At 48.7% G+C, this 16,137-nt stretch overlaps 1 protein-coding gene and 1 long non-coding RNA gene across 2 annotated transcripts; both read right to left on the bottom strand.

The window, feature by feature from the left end:
* Positions 1–615: 615 nt before the first annotated feature.
* Positions 616–1,996, bottom strand: LOC125980785 (janus kinase and microtubule-interacting protein 3-like). Its single transcript, XM_068653049.1, has 3 exons — positions 1,432–1,996; positions 1,227–1,352; positions 616–856 (listed from the first exon to the last, which is right to left on the bottom strand). The coding sequence occupies exons 1-2, from the start codon at positions 1,657–1,659 to the stop codon at positions 1,236–1,238; spliced, it is 345 nt and encodes a 114-aa protein (XP_068509150.1). The 5' UTR covers positions 1,660–1,996; the 3' UTR covers positions 616–856; positions 1,227–1,235.
* Positions 1,997–11,119: 9,123 nt separating this feature from the next.
* On the bottom strand, positions 11,120–15,073 carry LOC137840898 (uncharacterized). Its single transcript, XR_011088059.1, has 3 exons — positions 14,982–15,073; positions 11,423–11,452; positions 11,120–11,214 (listed from the first exon to the last, which is right to left on the bottom strand). It is a non-coding gene; the product is annotated as an uncharacterized lncRNA (long non-coding RNA).
* Positions 15,074–16,137: the final 1,064 nt, after the last annotated feature.

Below are 16,137 nucleotides of genomic sequence, written 5' to 3'. Positions count from 1 at the left end.
ACGTCTGTCACGTGACCACACGCGGCAGATGTCATATAGCAACCGCTGTTTTGTTTAGTAGATTTACAGTTGTTATGCGTTGACATAATGGCGCACTGGTTAGCATGTCCACCTCTTAAGCATGATGTTGCGGGTTCGACGCCTGATCAATGTTAGCATGGAGTGAGCTGAAGTGCATGGCGCTGAAGATTTGAATCTTTGAATCTTTGAAATGCGCTGAGGTCTGACGTATCAGGCAGAATGGTTTGCCATCACGTTCAACAAAAAATAGAAACTTTCCCACTCTGATAAAAACGTCCTGTGTTCATCTACATATTTTCGTTTTGCTGTGCATCTTTTCCCCGCCATTTCGAGAGCCCAATTGACACTAATAGTTTACTGGAATGTGTTTGCCCATCCTACTTTGTGGAATTTCACCACATGCGCTTTTGACGAAAATACTAAATTGAACTCAAGTGACGCCAACACGCACGACCCCCCCCCCCCCCACACACACACACACACCTACACACACACACAAATGTTGATATGAACATAAAAGAGCCACATGCGGTTCGGGAGTTGCGGCTTGGCCAAACCTGTACTATACAACTTTATTTGTGTAAAATTTTCACAACAGCTGTCACACAAACAAAGCGGGAAAAACCGAAGACGTGCGTGTTCCGCCCACGCTGGATTTATTTGCACCTTTGAAAAGACACCGTATTGCCGCAGATGTGGCAAAGAGTACTTTTGGGCATCTGAGACGGAAGGATGTCCAAAGCATCACGTCACCTGCTCTGGTAGGAATGGTGGTGGGACGTTGAGGTCAACCGCTTTGGGGTTGGCTGAATCTTTGGTCGCAGGATGCCACACACTTGAAGACAGAAGCAGAAAAGCAGAGCTAAATGTAAAATGTACTCACCGGTGACTCCAATTTTTTTCCCCCCCTGAAGAAATGGATGGACGGGTGGCCCCGGCTGGCCGGTGGGACTCTTGTTATTCTGACCCTTTTTAGTGCGCGTTTGGGGCAACAACCGTTTTTTGTGGCGCTCTCTTCTGGTTCAAGAGTGCCCTGCATGTGAATTTGCCTTTCCTGCCTTCTGATTGGATGAGCGCCGGTGTGACGCGGTGCCTCTGTCACCGTGGCGGGGGGTATACGTCGGCATCGGAGCGTCTGCCAACGTCTGAGACCGGCTGGCAGTGTATCGGAGGTGTCGAGTGCGGTGCCGCTGGAGCTCACTCACCAGCTGGTGTTAGGGCCACAGAATGAAGGCCAAGGAGAAGACTAGAAAGAGAAACAGAAACTTCTCCTCCAATTGTTTGATTTGTCTCTTCTGAGCTTCGATGAATTCTTTCAGCTCTTTGTTCCTCTAGGACGGACAAATGGAAAGTAGCCTTCAAAAGCCAGTAAGCGTGCAAGTAAGTGCCGGGCTGGCTTTGGGCCCTTACCTGTTGCGCGCTGTGCAGCAGATCCATTCTCTCTTGGAGGATGCAAGCGTCGCGCTCCCTCAACTCCCACATCAGGGCTCGCTTCCATTGGTCCACGGCGCTCCTAAGCTCTTGTCTCTGATCCGCCGTCAGCACGTCATTCACGCCAGCGTGGCTGGCTTTTTCGCCGTCCGTGGCGGGGCAGTCCCGCTGCGGTAGCGCCTCGTACAACATGGCCTCCAGCTCCATGATCCTCTGGGCCGCAATCCTCGTCCATCAGTGGTCCGGCGGGAGATTTGAGGGCGGCTTACCTTATGAGCCTGGTCCATGGAACGCTTCCTGAAGTCCAACTCTTCATCCAGGTAGCCCTTCTGGTTGCAGAACATATCCTAGCACAGCTCAAGGTCAGAATTGTTGGGGCACATTGCCCCGAGTTCCCCTTGGCTGATGTCGCGTGTCTGTCTACCTTCTCACTTTCAATGTCCAACATCTTCTGTTGAAGTGCTGACTTGGTCACTTTGATGTATTCTAACCACTGAGGAAAGGCTGCTGTCACATAAGCAGAATGCGAGAGCGTGCGTGGACGTGCGCGTTACCTTCTCGGCTAGGGTGGGAAGGGTCCTGGCGTGAATCACGACCACCTGCTCCTCGTTGGTGAGATTCTGCAAGAGCCCAAAGGCACAGCGTCAACAAGGTTCTTTCAGCGCAAAGCCTTCCAAAAGTCACATTTGAGCCGCCGAGTCTCGTGGAGTGCGAACATAAGGAGTTCGACATACACTTACGGCGTTATCGCCCAGGATGTCCAGCTTCTTCATCAGATCACTGATGACGATGTCCTGGGGAAAGGCGCAAGGAGCAATGTAAGGTGTTCTGGGACCTCAGGTTAAGGTTAGGGTTGCGAGGGACGCCTTACGTACGCTCACGCCGTCGGCCTCGCAGTAGATCTGCAAAGGGCTGAGGCCGTCTGGGAAACGGACTTGCAGAAACTTCAAGACGGGGGAGCGCCACTCCCTCTCCTGAAAGGCAGAGGCATGCATCCGTCCGTCCGTCCGTCCGTCCGTCACATCTCTGGCCTCAACACGCTTGTGCGAGTCTTCCCACCTCCAGCTCCAGGATGCGGAACTCAAGCAGTTCGTTTTGGTCTCGGATATCCTGGATGTGCTCTTTCAGACGCGCTTCTTCCGCCTCCATCCGCCTGACCTGAAAAGACAGTCAGACCTCATCTGCGGGGCTTCCGGACGGGTGTGACGCCAAGCGACTCCGCCCAGCGCCTTTCTTTCCGTCACCTTTTCGGCCAACTGCTGATTGCTCTGACGCAGCAGCTGCTTCTCCTCCACCCACTTGACATTCTAGAAGAGACAAACGCGTGGACAGCTTTGGAATGTTGTGTCATTTTCATCCACAAATTCTTTGGTTGACTGGAAAATGACATTTGCTTTTCTCCGCATTTTCCCAGCCACGTTCGGGGGGGGGGGGGGGGGGGGGGTTGGTCCAGTAATGCCAGACGAATGAGTGACTGAAGAATGTAGCTATTTTGTCTGAGAAAAAGGTGTGCTCATTGATAAGCTTACCTGTCCTTGTTGCTTCTGCGCTGACTCCAGATCTGCTACTCTGCTTTGATAGTGACCCATTTCTACTGTCATGTAACATGGGGGGAAGAGATAGTGCAAATGGTAAAATATGGATTGTTCACAGGAATAAATTGGCAGAGCTGAAATTCCAAATTTGTCCAAAAGATAGCGCCAGACCAAAACATGAGACCAAAAAAGGGGCCAAAATAAGCTAAGCAAGTTAAAATAGAAATAAAACAGGAACACGGTGTCGGATTGTGAGTCACGCATGGACGCACAAATGTGATTTTTACTTTTTGATTTCTTTGCTTGGCTAAAAATGTATTCTGTAACAGCTTAAAGCAATATTGTTAGTCAATTCGATCAAGGGACCCGTCCGTCACTATGAGAATAGTGGCGTGACAAATTGTTTGCAGAAGCACAAATATGATTTTTACTTCTTGATTTCTTTGCTTGGCTAAAAATTGATTCCCTCTTTCATGAACTGTGTTTTGCAATCGAATTGTTCTGGGATTGAATGATTTTATTAACACGGGTATCAGTGGGTGAAATTGTTCGGTTTCTGGAGTGATTAAGATTTGTAATTCTATTTCATGTTTCTTCAATAAATGTGTTGTGTATATTCATCTACTTTGTTGTGCGCTGATTTGTACTGAATGTACAATCGATGGTTCGGGGTTGATTTGACAATTTGATTAATGTGCGGGGGGTTATTATGGTATAACATAGGACCGTAATAAATAAAAGTAACATCAGACAATTTTAGAGAATTGAATAACTTTCGTAGTTATTTGAGGCACGAGTGAATTTCAATCCGTTTGAAAGTTTGCTTCGTCTGAATAAATTAACGGAAGTGTTTGAATCGGATTATTGGTTTGGTGTAGAACTGAAAGTAATTTAATTATTTGAAGGGCGCAGGCCCGTTTCCCCTTTTGACGGGCCGCGTAAAAAGTAACTCCGAACATGTTAGAGAATTAAATAACTTTCGTAGATATTTAAGGGAAGAGTGAATTTCGTCAAAAGTGAATTTGTTTGAAAATTTACTTCCTCTAAATAAAATAACGACGATGGTTAAAATAGATTATTTGAGTTGGTGAAGGATAAAAGTATTTCGATTGTCCGTCGGGCGCGGCCCAGTTCTTAATTTTGTCGGGCCGCGTCAAAAGTTAAACAGGACACGATCGAAAAATAGACTTGCCTTCCAAATTAATTACTGGGCAAATCTAAATAGAGTAAGACATTTTTATTCGTTTTAAGAAAGTTGTTATTCTTTTTAAGCAATCAAGTGGGGTGAAGCACTCCGACAGTTAAGTGCTAGATCTACATATAAGAAGTTAGAATTAATAACGTAAAGTGCATTAATTTTCTCCTTAAATGCTATTATTGTCACACTTTTATTAATTCGATTCTCTTTCGAATAAACAAGTTGGTCGGCTCGCTGCTTGAGCGACCAAGTAGAACGGACCCATATCAACATTTACTTCGGCAAAACTAGTGCTAGGGTGCGCAATACAAACGAATCCCTGAGGTCTTAACAAAGACATCTAAAAATATCCGTAACATAATAAGAACTTCAAACATTAGCGGGGAGCCATCAATACGATGCGGTCACTTCGAAGTCTTGCCTCGAATTGAGTTACTCGGCTCGAGCTTAGGGTGACTTGAGAGGGATTGGCGTCGTACAGAAATTAGATTGATTCCGGTGGAGTTAATTTAACTCGGGTGGTTAGATTACGGACGAATCTCCGAACCCGGCTAAGACAAACCCGTTACCGGGAAGCCGGGGGCACCTTATTGAAAGAGGTGCGTTTGACACTACCATCAGCTTTTCTCTGGTCTGAAAGGAGGAGGAGGGAGGCTCCTCCTCCTGCTTTCAGACCAGAGAACACCCGAGGCTGGGTGAGAACGGGGAGGCTGCGACCCGGCCGGTGGTTGCGGGAAGGGGCGCCACCTTGATCTCCTTCTCGGCGTCGTAGTCCCCTCCGCTGGTCTGGGCTAGCAGAGCGTAGGCTCGTTGCAGCGCTTGATATTCTTGCGTCAGCTGGCGGTAGCGAAGCTCCGCCTCCTCATGCACACACCAATGCAACACAGCACTAGTACCAGAATCAGTCAGACCGGTGACAAAGCACCCGCGACGCAAAGACGAGTCCGATTCCAGGCTGAAGAGGAATGTTTGGCGCCAATACGCTGGCAGAAATGGCGGGCTACCTCTTCGGGTTCCGTGTCGGGGGTTCTGTCGGTGTGAAAAGACAAGGACGATCCGTCCGAGTCCACCAACCCGTCTTCGTCGTAGCCGTAAAATGTTTCGATGACCTGCGGGCGCGGAAGCAAACATCTCTCTGAACAAACTGAAGCGACACCTCACGATGAATCGACGAGAGGAACGATAGCGAGAAAAAGGCCATTTCATCTTGCGCAACACCAAGCAGCCGCAAACAAACAGACTCACCTTGCAGGACCTCACGCTTTGTTCCTCCTCAGAGATTCTCGACGTCGGTATCGTAGCAGCAAATCTCTCTCCTGTCGACACAAATAATCCGCCTTTGAGATTCTTTGGATGCAAAGGGAACGAACGGCTCCGGCGCAGAAACAAACGCGACTCACGATGACATTTCTGACATGAGCTCCTGTCTCCAGAGCCTGAAAAACCCGTCACCGGCGATGATTGGAGGGACGCTAGTCTTTTCCAAAAGTGACAACTACAGGGTGTGTCAGGGTTTTCCAGATTATCTTTATCGTATGATTATGTTGCTTTGACTTTGACTGCAACCTGTAATAAATAATATTATTTATCCCTTATTTATCCCTATCGCTTATCCCTTCCTACACAAAGTCGTAAAACATCCCTTGCTATGTTTTGACTAGAGGTCAAGGGCTTTCTCTATTCAATCCACTCTTACACCCACCCTGTTTCTCTTAATAAAAATGCTCGTGCAGGAGCCGAGAGTCAGACTTCATTCGTACAACGGATGGACTCTCCACCTGCAGGTGTCCAAAAGAACTTACTTGTCTCCCGTGTGGTTCTTGCAAAATAAGTTGGAGCGAGCGCAACTCTAACAGGGTGCATTTTGCCACTAGCTGCCTACGGACAATGACGTCGCGCTCGCGGCTCATGGTTGACGGGCTGAGCAGCCGGGCGAGTCCATCGTTTTCAGCGCACAGCGAGTGGCAAAGGCGCTGACAAAACGGGAGCTTTGAGCTGCTGAAAATGGCAAAACAAGTCTAAGGCGTGTTCAAACGCGTGCGCACAATGCTCCTGCTTGAAAGGTCGGAATTTAAGGGGCCAATTTTTTGGATGGCGGCCGCCGGCCAAGCTTTGGACGGAAAAGGTTTCCTGGCGACAGCGAGCGAGCGCGGCGCTGCCGTACGTGCACCGAGTCGCCTGCCTGAAGACCTTGGACAAATCGTCCATGATGTGCCGCTGCTCCACAACTTGAAGGAACTCCATTTCACCGTCCTGCTGGCCGCAACCGCGCTCCAGGTCATTGAGCGAACTAGGCCTTCTCTGTGGAACACAAATGCAGTGGACTCTGTTGGCACGCCGCCGTTGTCCGCGTCGACTTACCAAGCTTGCCATCTCCTCGTTCTCCTGGGTGACAAAGCGCACTTTGTTTTCAAGGCGACACAGCACCAGCGAGAGTTCTTCATTCTTCCTGCTCAGGCGTTTGTTTTTGTACAGGAGTGGCAGAAACTGGCTTTCTGTTTCTCTCAGTCGCTTAAGCTGCAAGCATGAAGTGCGGGATGCGAAAGACGCACAACACGCGGGCCAGAACGTATCCATTCCTTTTGCATCGGTTTGAACGGAATCGTGGCTTTGGCTCCCAATAAAAGACATCTACCAGGCAACCGACTCGCCGCGCCGCTCAACTAATAAGCAAGCGCAATGGGTGCCTCGCTGGATGGCGCGCATCAAACGTAGCGCAAACCTTCAAGCGTGCCGTCAATAAATTACCAGTTCATTGCGCTCTTCAGAAAGCAGGGCGTTTCGATCCTCCAGTTTCCTGATGACTGCGCTGAGCTCAGCGATTTTCAGATGAAACCTTCGCGTGTCCCGATCCTCCTGAGACTGAAAACGCCCCGCAACACACACACACAACCACTCGTTCAAAGTTCAAAACTGTTTTTGTGCTACCTTCCTCCAGCAACGAACTAAGTCATGCGTACTGCAAGTGTGTGATGAGGTGGCTTACGCTATGAAGAGGATTGCTAGTAGCGCCGTTGACCCCACTTCCAGGGTAGTTTAGGCCCGCCCTTTGGGAATCACTCAGGGCAGCGATCTGCTGCTCGGCAGCCTGAGTCTGCAGCTGAAGGCGGTGGACGTGGCCGGCCCCAGGGATTTATCCAAAACACTAACCGCTCTGTCTTTGAGCTTGATCTCATCCATCTGGATGTACAAACGGGGAGCGCTCAGGCAGGCGGGCAAACTCATTTGCCAGAATTGTGACAAAAACAAAGAGAGCAACCGGCCAATTTTTATCTTGAATCGACTAGAACACCATTGCTGTGACAAAAGCGAAGCGAGCAACCGGACGTTTTCTTCTTGTGAAATAGAATAGAATGCCTTAGGTGTCATTGCACTGCAGGTATACAACGAAATTGGGAACATAGCCACGCACCGCGCATCTGATCAGTCCTACCAGTCGGCGGATCCCCCTCTCGCAGTCTCTCTTGGTTCGGCTCAGCTCCTCCCGATGCTGGTGATGAGCCGATCGGAGCTCGGCCGCTCGGGACTGCCAGGCCTGCTGGGCCGCTGCCAGGGCTTCTTCCGCGCTCCTGGTGGAGGCGACACCGCTCGGTCTCCCGACACCGCCGCGTCTCCTCCACTTCCGCCAGCAAAGCGCCCCCGCTCCTCACCTGAGCAGACATTGCGCCACATCGGGCCGTTGAGACCGCAACGGAGCGCCGCGACGCTTACTGGGGACAAGCTACACAATACGGTAGCGGCCGCATCGGAGCCCGACGTGGCGTGCGGATAGTCAGACACGGATTGAGCGGATCACCTTGTCCATGGAGCCGTCCCTCAGGCTGAGGACCAAGGCATTCACTCGCTGGATCTCTCCATCTTTGACTTTGATCACTCTCATCAGCTCCATTTCATGCTGCCGCAGTAATGTCTCCCTGGTAACGGCTAACTCTTTCTGCTTCTCCTCATGGAGTTTGCTTTTGAGTTCCGTCATGGCGGCGGTGGCACGGTGGTGCTCCGCCCGCAGGTCCTGACTTCTCTCTCTCTCCAGACAGCTGACCTGACATGACTTAGACTTAGACAAACTTTATTGTCATCTTGTCTGCACATGGTGCATACAAAACGAAATTTCGTTGCACACGGCTTACAACAAAGTAGTGATATTGCAGTTGAATAGAAGTAACATATCCTATGAAAATATATATATACATATACTGTATATATATATTACAAATAAGTATAAAGTGCAGCAGTGCTAATTATGCAATAGTGCAAGTAGGCAAAACAGTATTCAAGAGTGTGCAGAGGAATGCTAAACCATGTATTAAACTTCTATTTAAAGGGTTTACACAAGTTCAGTAAAGTTGGTAGTGCGAGATAGTGCAAGATAGAGGTCCGTAGTGTCATAAAGTACAGTTCTGTGAATGTGTGATGCAGAGTTCAGTTTAGAGCTCAACAGTTCTAATGTTCAACAGTCTGATGACAGCAGGGAAAAAGCTGTTGCAGAACCTGGTGGACCTGCAGCGGATTGTGCGAAACCTCTTCCCAGAGGGCAGCAGGGAGAACAGTCCATGGTGGGGGTGTGATGGGTCATTGATGATGTTACGGGCACGGGACATGCAGCGCTGAGATGAAATGTCCTGAATGGAGGGAAGAGGAGCCCCTATGATCCTCTCTGCTGTCCTCACCACTCTCCTCACGTTCTTCCAATCGGAGGCGGTGCAGCCTCCACACCACACAGAGAGTCAGCTTGTCAGAATGCTCTCTATGGTGCTCCTGTAGAACGTCCTCATGATGGGTGGGGGCAGGTGGGCTCTCCTCATCCTCCGCAGGAAGTACAAGCGCTTCTGTGCCCTCTTGATCAGTGCCGTAGTGTTCATAGTCCAGGTGAGGTCTTCTGTGATGTGGACCCCCAGGAATTTGGTGCTGCTGACCACCTCCACAGCTGAGCTGTTGATGATCAGTGGAGCGTGGTGAGGCTGGTTTTTCCTGAAGTCGACGATGATCTCCTTCATCTTCTCCACATTCAGGATCAGGCTGTTGTCTCTGCACCAGCCCACCAGCTGCTCCACCTCCTCTCTGTAGTCCAGGTCGTTGTTGTCTCTGATGAGCCCCACCACCGTTGTGTCGTCTGCGAACTTCACGATGTGATTGGTGGTGAACCTGGGGACGCAGTCGTGTGTCATCAGGGTGAACAGCAGGGGGCTCAGGACGCAGCCCTGAGGGGAGCCTGTGCTGAGGGTGATGACATCAGAGGTGTTCTGTCCGACCCGGACTGACTGAGGTCTGTTGGTGAGGAAGTCTAGCAGCCAGTTGCGAAGGGGGGTGTTGAAGCCCAGGTGTTCCAATTTTCCTACTAGATGCTGTGGGATGATGGTGTTTAACGCTGAGCTGAAGTCCAGGAACAGCATCCGAACATGGGTGTTCTTCTCCTCCAGGTGAGCCAGGCTCAGGTGAAGAACGGAGGAGATGGCGTCCTGAGTGGAGCGGTTTTGCCAGTCGGCAAACTGGAACGGGTCAAATAATGGGGGGAGTCTGGAAACGATGTGATCTTTAAGCAGCCTTTCGAAGCACTTCATCATAACAGGAGTCAGTGCAACAGGCCGGTAATCATTAAATGAGGTGATTTGAGGTTTCTTCGGCACCGGAATGATGGAGGCAGTCTTAAAGCACGCTGGCACTGTGGCTTGGCCTAGCGAGGTGTTAAAAATGTCTGTGATGACCCCAGCCAGCTGACTTGCACATTCCCTGAACACACGCCCAGGAATGTTGTCGGGGCCAGGGGCCTTACGGGGGTTGACTCTCCTCAGGGTCTTCAACACATCGGCTGATGATATTCTTAGTGGTGCTGACGTCCTCGGTGCATTTGTTGACGTAGGCTGACACAGTCATGGCACACGCATGTCAAATCTACATCGGGGAAACTGGGAGGGAGGGAGGGCGGGAGGGAGGGAGGCAAGCAGGGAGGCAGGCAGGCAGGGAGGCAGGCAGGGAGGCAGGCAGGGAAGCAGGCAGGGAGGAAGGCAGTGTCTGTCTGTTGAGGTTTTCACCTTGTTCTTCTCCTGCTGAAGTTCTAACTGGACGTCCATCAGTTTGGCTCTCAGCTCGTCATTGGCGGCCTGAAAGGCGTCCGTTCGCTCCGCCTTGACCCGCCCTGCCGGAGCTCGTTTGGACATCTCTTACTCGAGTCTCGCCCAGTCGTCAGTCAGAGATCACAACATTTGTACCTGGAGAGCACAAACGCAGCGCTGTTTTCCACTGGCTTCGGACTCAACTTCAATCGGTACCGTAACGTACAACATCATAAACATAGATCTAGCTTGACTTATTCATTGAATAAATGCATTTGGTTCTTCAAAACTGCATCGCGCAACATAGCGTGACCGAGACGGCCGTTATCCACCTGCGTGAAGTTATTTGGTGAAATGAATGAGATGTTTAAGACACCATCGTTCTGTCTCTATGTAGATGAAGGGAAATAATCGATTGCTGAAGGTCCAAAGGTGTTGTGATAAACAAATAAACATATTAGTGATTAGTGACATATTTGTGATAAACACATTAGGCAGGATAATCACATATGTTAACTTGACTGCCCACACTGTATTTATTTATGGTTATTTGTTAAATCGAGTACTGTTAGACATGAAATAGGAAGTGTTTAACATAAATGGACGACGAAAGGGGTACTCACCATTGTAGCTCCTGCTGGTCAATGATACGAGCCTCTTCTTGCAGTGGAAAACATACAGCCAACAAACACCGTGGAACCTAAAGGAAGGAAATTCAACATTAACATTTAGCCTCAACCAACATTCACAGATACAACGCAACGCAAACTACACAAACGTAAATCTTTCTAAACACAATGAGTTGTACTTACCGTGTACGCTCTAGACGGTCCACTTGCAAGCAGAAAATAAAGATATTTCTGTTGATAATCGTCGTGTTTGTATCCGTTGTTCGCTCAAGGCCATTGCGCCCACAGATTTGAATTTTGGCGAGAGTTCAGCCTATTGACGTCATTTCCGCGGTGTAATACCCGCATATCTGAAACGGCAAAGTTAAGAGTAGAGTTAAATAAAGTTTTTAATCAACGCAATAATTTACAAACGTTGACCAGTCGAAATAATCGTCGAAATTTGGCGTCTGTGGCTGGAAGCAGACGCCGAGTTCGACGTTCCTCCCAAATGCCACACTCCCTCGCTCTTCAGGGCTACAAAAAAACATATTTTTCAAAACAATGAGTTGTAATTACCTTGTACGCTCTAGACGGTCAAGTTGCAAGCTGAAAACAAAAATATTTGTCTTGTTAGTCGTCGTGTTACTAACCGCTGTGTCTTGTTTGCCAGCATTGCCGCTTTCCTACTTTCTGTTGCAAGCCACGCCCACGGATTATAATTTTGCCGTGAGTTCCGCCTATTGACGTCATGTCCGCGTCGCATGACTGCGACGTAATATTATCTAAAACTGTTTGTGCGGCATGGTGTTGTTCTGTGCGGTATTGTGTTATTCTGTGCGGCGTCGTGTTGTTCTGTGCGGCGTAGTGTTGTTCAGTGCGGCGTCGTGTTGTTCAGTGCGGCATGTTGTTGTTCAGTGCGGCATGTTGTTGTTCAGTGCGGCATGCTGTTGTTCAGTGCGGCATGGTGTTGTTAAGTGCGGCATGGTGTTGTTCAGTGCGGCATGGTGTTGTTCAGTGCGGCATGGTGTTGTTCAGTGCGGGATGGTGTTGTTCAGTGCGGCATGGTGTTGTTCAGTGCGGCATGGTGTTGTTCAGTGCGGCATGGTGTTGTTCAGTGCGGCATGGTGTTGTTCAGTGCGGCATGGTGTTGTTCAGTGCGGCATGGTGTTGTTCAGTGCGGCATGGTGTTGTTCAGTGCGGCATAATATTGTTCAGTGTGGCGTAATGTTGTTCAGTGGGGCATGGTGTTGTTCAGTGCGGCATGGTGTTGTTCAGTGCGGCATGGTGTTGTTCAGTGCGGCATGGTGTTGTTCAGTGCGGCATGATGTTGTTCAGTGCGGCATAATGTTGTTCAGTGCGGCATAATGTTGTTCAGTGCGGCATAATGTTGTTCAGTGCGGCATGGTGTTGTTTAGTGCGGGATGGTGTTGTTCAGTGCGGCATCGTGTTGTTCAGTGCGGCATGGTGTTGTTCAGTGCGGCATGGTGTTGTTCAGTGCGGCATGGTGTTGTTCAGTGCGGCATGGTGTTGTTCAGTGCGGCATGGTGTTGTTCAGTGCGGGATGGTGTTGTTCAGTGCGGCATGGTGTTCAGTGCGGCATAATGTTGTTCAGTGCGGCATAATGTTGTTCAGTTCGGCATGGTGTTGTTCAGTGAGGGATAATGTTGTTCAGTGCGGCATAATGTTGTTCAGTGCGGCATAATGTTGTTCAGTGGGGCATAATGTTGTTCAGTGCGGCATGGTGTTGTTCAGTGCGGGATGGTGTTGTTCAGTGCGGCATGGTGTTGTTCAGTGCGGCATGGTGTTGTTCAGTGCGGCATGGTGTTGTTCAGTGCGGCATTGTGTTGTTCAGTGCGGCATTGTGTTGTTCAGTGCGGCATGGTGTTGTTCAGTGCGGCATGGTGTTGTTCAGTGCGGCATGGTGTAGTTCAGTGCGGCATGGTGTAGTTCAGTGCGGCATGGTGTTGTTCAGTGCGGGATGGTGTTGTTCAGTGCGGGATGGTGTTGTTCAGTGCGGGATGGTGTTGTTCAGTGCGGGATGGTGTTGTTCAGTGCGGGATGGTGTTGTTCAGTTTGGCATGGTGTTGTTCAGTGCGGCATGGTGTTGTTCAGTGCGGGATGGTGTTGTTCAGTGCGGGATGGTGTTGTTCAGTGCGGGATGGTGTTGTTCAGTGCGGCATGGTGTTGTTCAGTGCGGCATGGTGTTGTTCGGCATGGTGTTGTTCAGTGCGGCATGGTGTTGTTCAGTGCGGCATGGTGTTGTTCAGTGCGGCATGGTGTTGTTCAGTGCGGCATGGTGTTGTTCAGTGCGGGATGGTGTTCAGTGCGGGATGGTGTTGTTCAGTGCGGGATGGTGTTGTTCAGTGCGGCATGGTGTTGTTCAGTGCGGCATGGTGTTGTTCAGTGCGGCATAATGTTGTTCAGTGCGGCATAGTGTTGTTCAGTGCGGCATGGTGTTGTTCAGTGCGGCATGGTGTTGTTCAGTGCGGCATGGTGTTGTTCAGTGCGGCATGGTGTTGTTCAGTGCGGCATGGTGTTGTTCAGTGCGGCATGGTGTTGTTCAGTGCGGGATGGTGTTGTTCAATGCGGCATGGTGTTGTTCAGTGCGGCATGGTGTTGTTCAGTGCGGCATGGTGTTGTTCAGTGCGGCATGGTGTTGTTCAGTGCGGCATGGTGTTGTTCAGTGCGGCATGGTGTTGTTCAGTGCGGAATGGTGTTGTTCAGTGCAGCATGGTGTTGTTCAGTGCGGAATGGTGTTGTTCAGTGCGGAATGGTGTTGTTCAGTGCGGCATGGTGTTGTTAAGTGCGGCATGGTATTGTTCAGTGCGGCATAATGTTGTTCAGTGGGGCATGGTGTTGTTCAGTGCAGCATGGTGTTGTTCAGTGCGGCATGGTGTTGTTCAGTGCGGCATGGTGTTGTTCAGTGCGGCATGGTGTTGTTCAGTGCGGCATGGTGCTGTTCAGTGCGGCATGGTGTTGTTCAGTGCGGCATGGTGTTGTTCAGTGCGCCATGGTGTTGTTCAGTGCGGCATGGTGTTGTTCAGTGCGGCATGGTGTTGTTCAGTGCGGCATGGTGTTGTTCAGTGCGGCATGGTGTTTTTCAGTGCGGCATAATGTTGTTCAGTGCGGCATAATGTTGTTCAGTGCGGCATAATGTTGTTCAGTGCGGCATAATGTTGTTCAGTGCGGCATAATGTTGTTCAGTGCTGCATGGTGTTGTTCAGTGCTGCATGGTGTTGTTCAGTGCTGCATGGTGTTGTTCAGTGCGGCATGGTGTTGTTCAGTGCGGCATGGTGTTGTTCAGTGCGGCATGGTGTTGTTCAGTGCGGCATGGTGTAGTTCAGTGCGGCATGGTGTTGTTCAGTGCGGGATGATGTTGTTCAGTGCGGGATGGTGTTGTTCAGTGCGGCATGGTGTTGTTCAGTGCGGCATGGTGTTGTTCAGTGCGGCATGGTGTTGTTCAGTGCGGCATGGTGTTGTTCAGTGCGGCATGGTGTTGTTCAGTGCGGCATGGTGTTGTTCAGTGCGGGATGGTGTTGTCCGGTGCGGCATGGTGTTGTTCAGTGCGGCATGGTGTTGTTCAGTGCGGCATAATGTTGTTCAGTGCGGCATGGTGTTGTTCAGTGCGGCATGGTGTTGTTCAGTGCGGCATGGTGTTGTTCAGTGCGGCATGGTGTTGTTCAGTGCGGCATGGTGTTGTTCAGTGCGGCATGGTGTTGTTCAGTGCGGCATGGTGTTGTTCGGTGCGGCATGGTGTTGTTCGGTGCGGTATCGTGTTGTTCAGTGCGGTATCGTGTTGTTCAGTGCGGTATCGTGTTGTTCAGTGCGGTATCGTGTTGTTCAGTGCGGTATCGTGTTGTTCAGTGCGGTATCGTGTTGTTCAGTGCGGTATCGTTGTGTTGTTCGTATTGTGTTGTGTTGTTCGTAATGTGTTGTGTTGTTTGTATTGTGTTGTTGGTATTGTGTTGTGTTGTTCATATTTTGTTGTGTTGTTCATATTGTGTTGAGTTGTTCATATTGTGTTGAGTTGTTCGTATTGTGTTGTGTTGTTCGTATTGTGTTGCCTCTAACACTTAGCTTCTAACACTTAGCCTCTAGCACCTAGAAGGTAAATAAATAGGAAGGAAGGACTCACCGGTGACGTCGTCGCCCACGTCCAAGCGTTGTACTTTGTATTTTCATCCTTCTGACAGTGGAAAACATATAGCCAACAAACACCGTGGAACCTAAACGAATGAAAGAAAACTATCATTTGGCCACAACCAACATTCACAGATACAACACAATGTGACGTGCGGTGTTGAGGTTAAAGGTTGAGTGAAGGGCCCTCGTTTTAAACTACTTTTTTGAAAAGGAGTGGGAACAAGTAAGACGTATTTAATTTATTTATTGGGAAGTAGTAAGACTTATTAAATTTATTTAATCTACTTTTCTTCCCAGGCAAAATTTGATGTGCTGCAATTCCAAATTTCCAAAGTGAATGAAGGAATGAAATCTTTTAAATTATGATTTTGTATAAATACTAGGCATAAACACAAAATCTACGGCACAAAATGGGCAGACTTTACTTGTTTGAAAAGGACTGGTTACAAGACAGACTTTTTTAATTTATTTAATGGGAAGAAGACACTATTTAGTTTAATTGATCTATTTTTGTTCCCTGGCAAAATTCGATTTGCTGCAATTCCAAATTTCCAAAGTGAATGAAGGAATGAAGTCGTTTAAATTATGATTTTGTATAAATACTAGGCATAGACACAAAATCTACGGCACAAAACGGGCAGACTTTACTTGTTTGAAGAGGACTGGTTACAAGACAGACTTTTCTGATTTATTTAATGGGAAGAAGACTTATTTAGTTTATTTAATTTATTTTTGTTGCCTGGCAAAATTGGATTTGCTGAAATTGTATTTTGCCAAATCTTGACTTCAGACCTGATAGGAAGTATTAAACGCTCAGTTAAATCGATACAAGTTGGTAATAAGAGCGAGTAATGTTGGTTGAAGTGATGAATGAAGGTTAAAAGCAATTTAAATTATGACTTTGTATAAATACTAGATATTAACAGAACATCTACTGCGCAAAATGGGCAGAGTTTACTTGTTTGAGAAGGAGTGGCTTATTTAAGACTAAGATTTATTTAATCTGTTTGTTACCAGGCAAAATTGGATGTGATGCAATTCCAGATTTCACCACATGATGGCGCCAAATTTTGACTTCATAGGACATATTCAACACTTAGTTCAAGGTAATCAGATTTGTTTATTATTCTAATGGCCTTTTCAAAACT

This window comes from Syngnathus scovelli, chromosome 14, assembly GCF_024217435.2.
Source record: "Syngnathus scovelli strain Florida chromosome 14, RoL_Ssco_1.2, whole genome shotgun sequence".
Lineage (NCBI taxonomy): Eukaryota > Metazoa > Chordata > Actinopteri > Syngnathiformes > Syngnathidae > Syngnathus > Syngnathus scovelli.
This window is presented reverse-complemented; position numbering and strand designations above follow the sequence as displayed.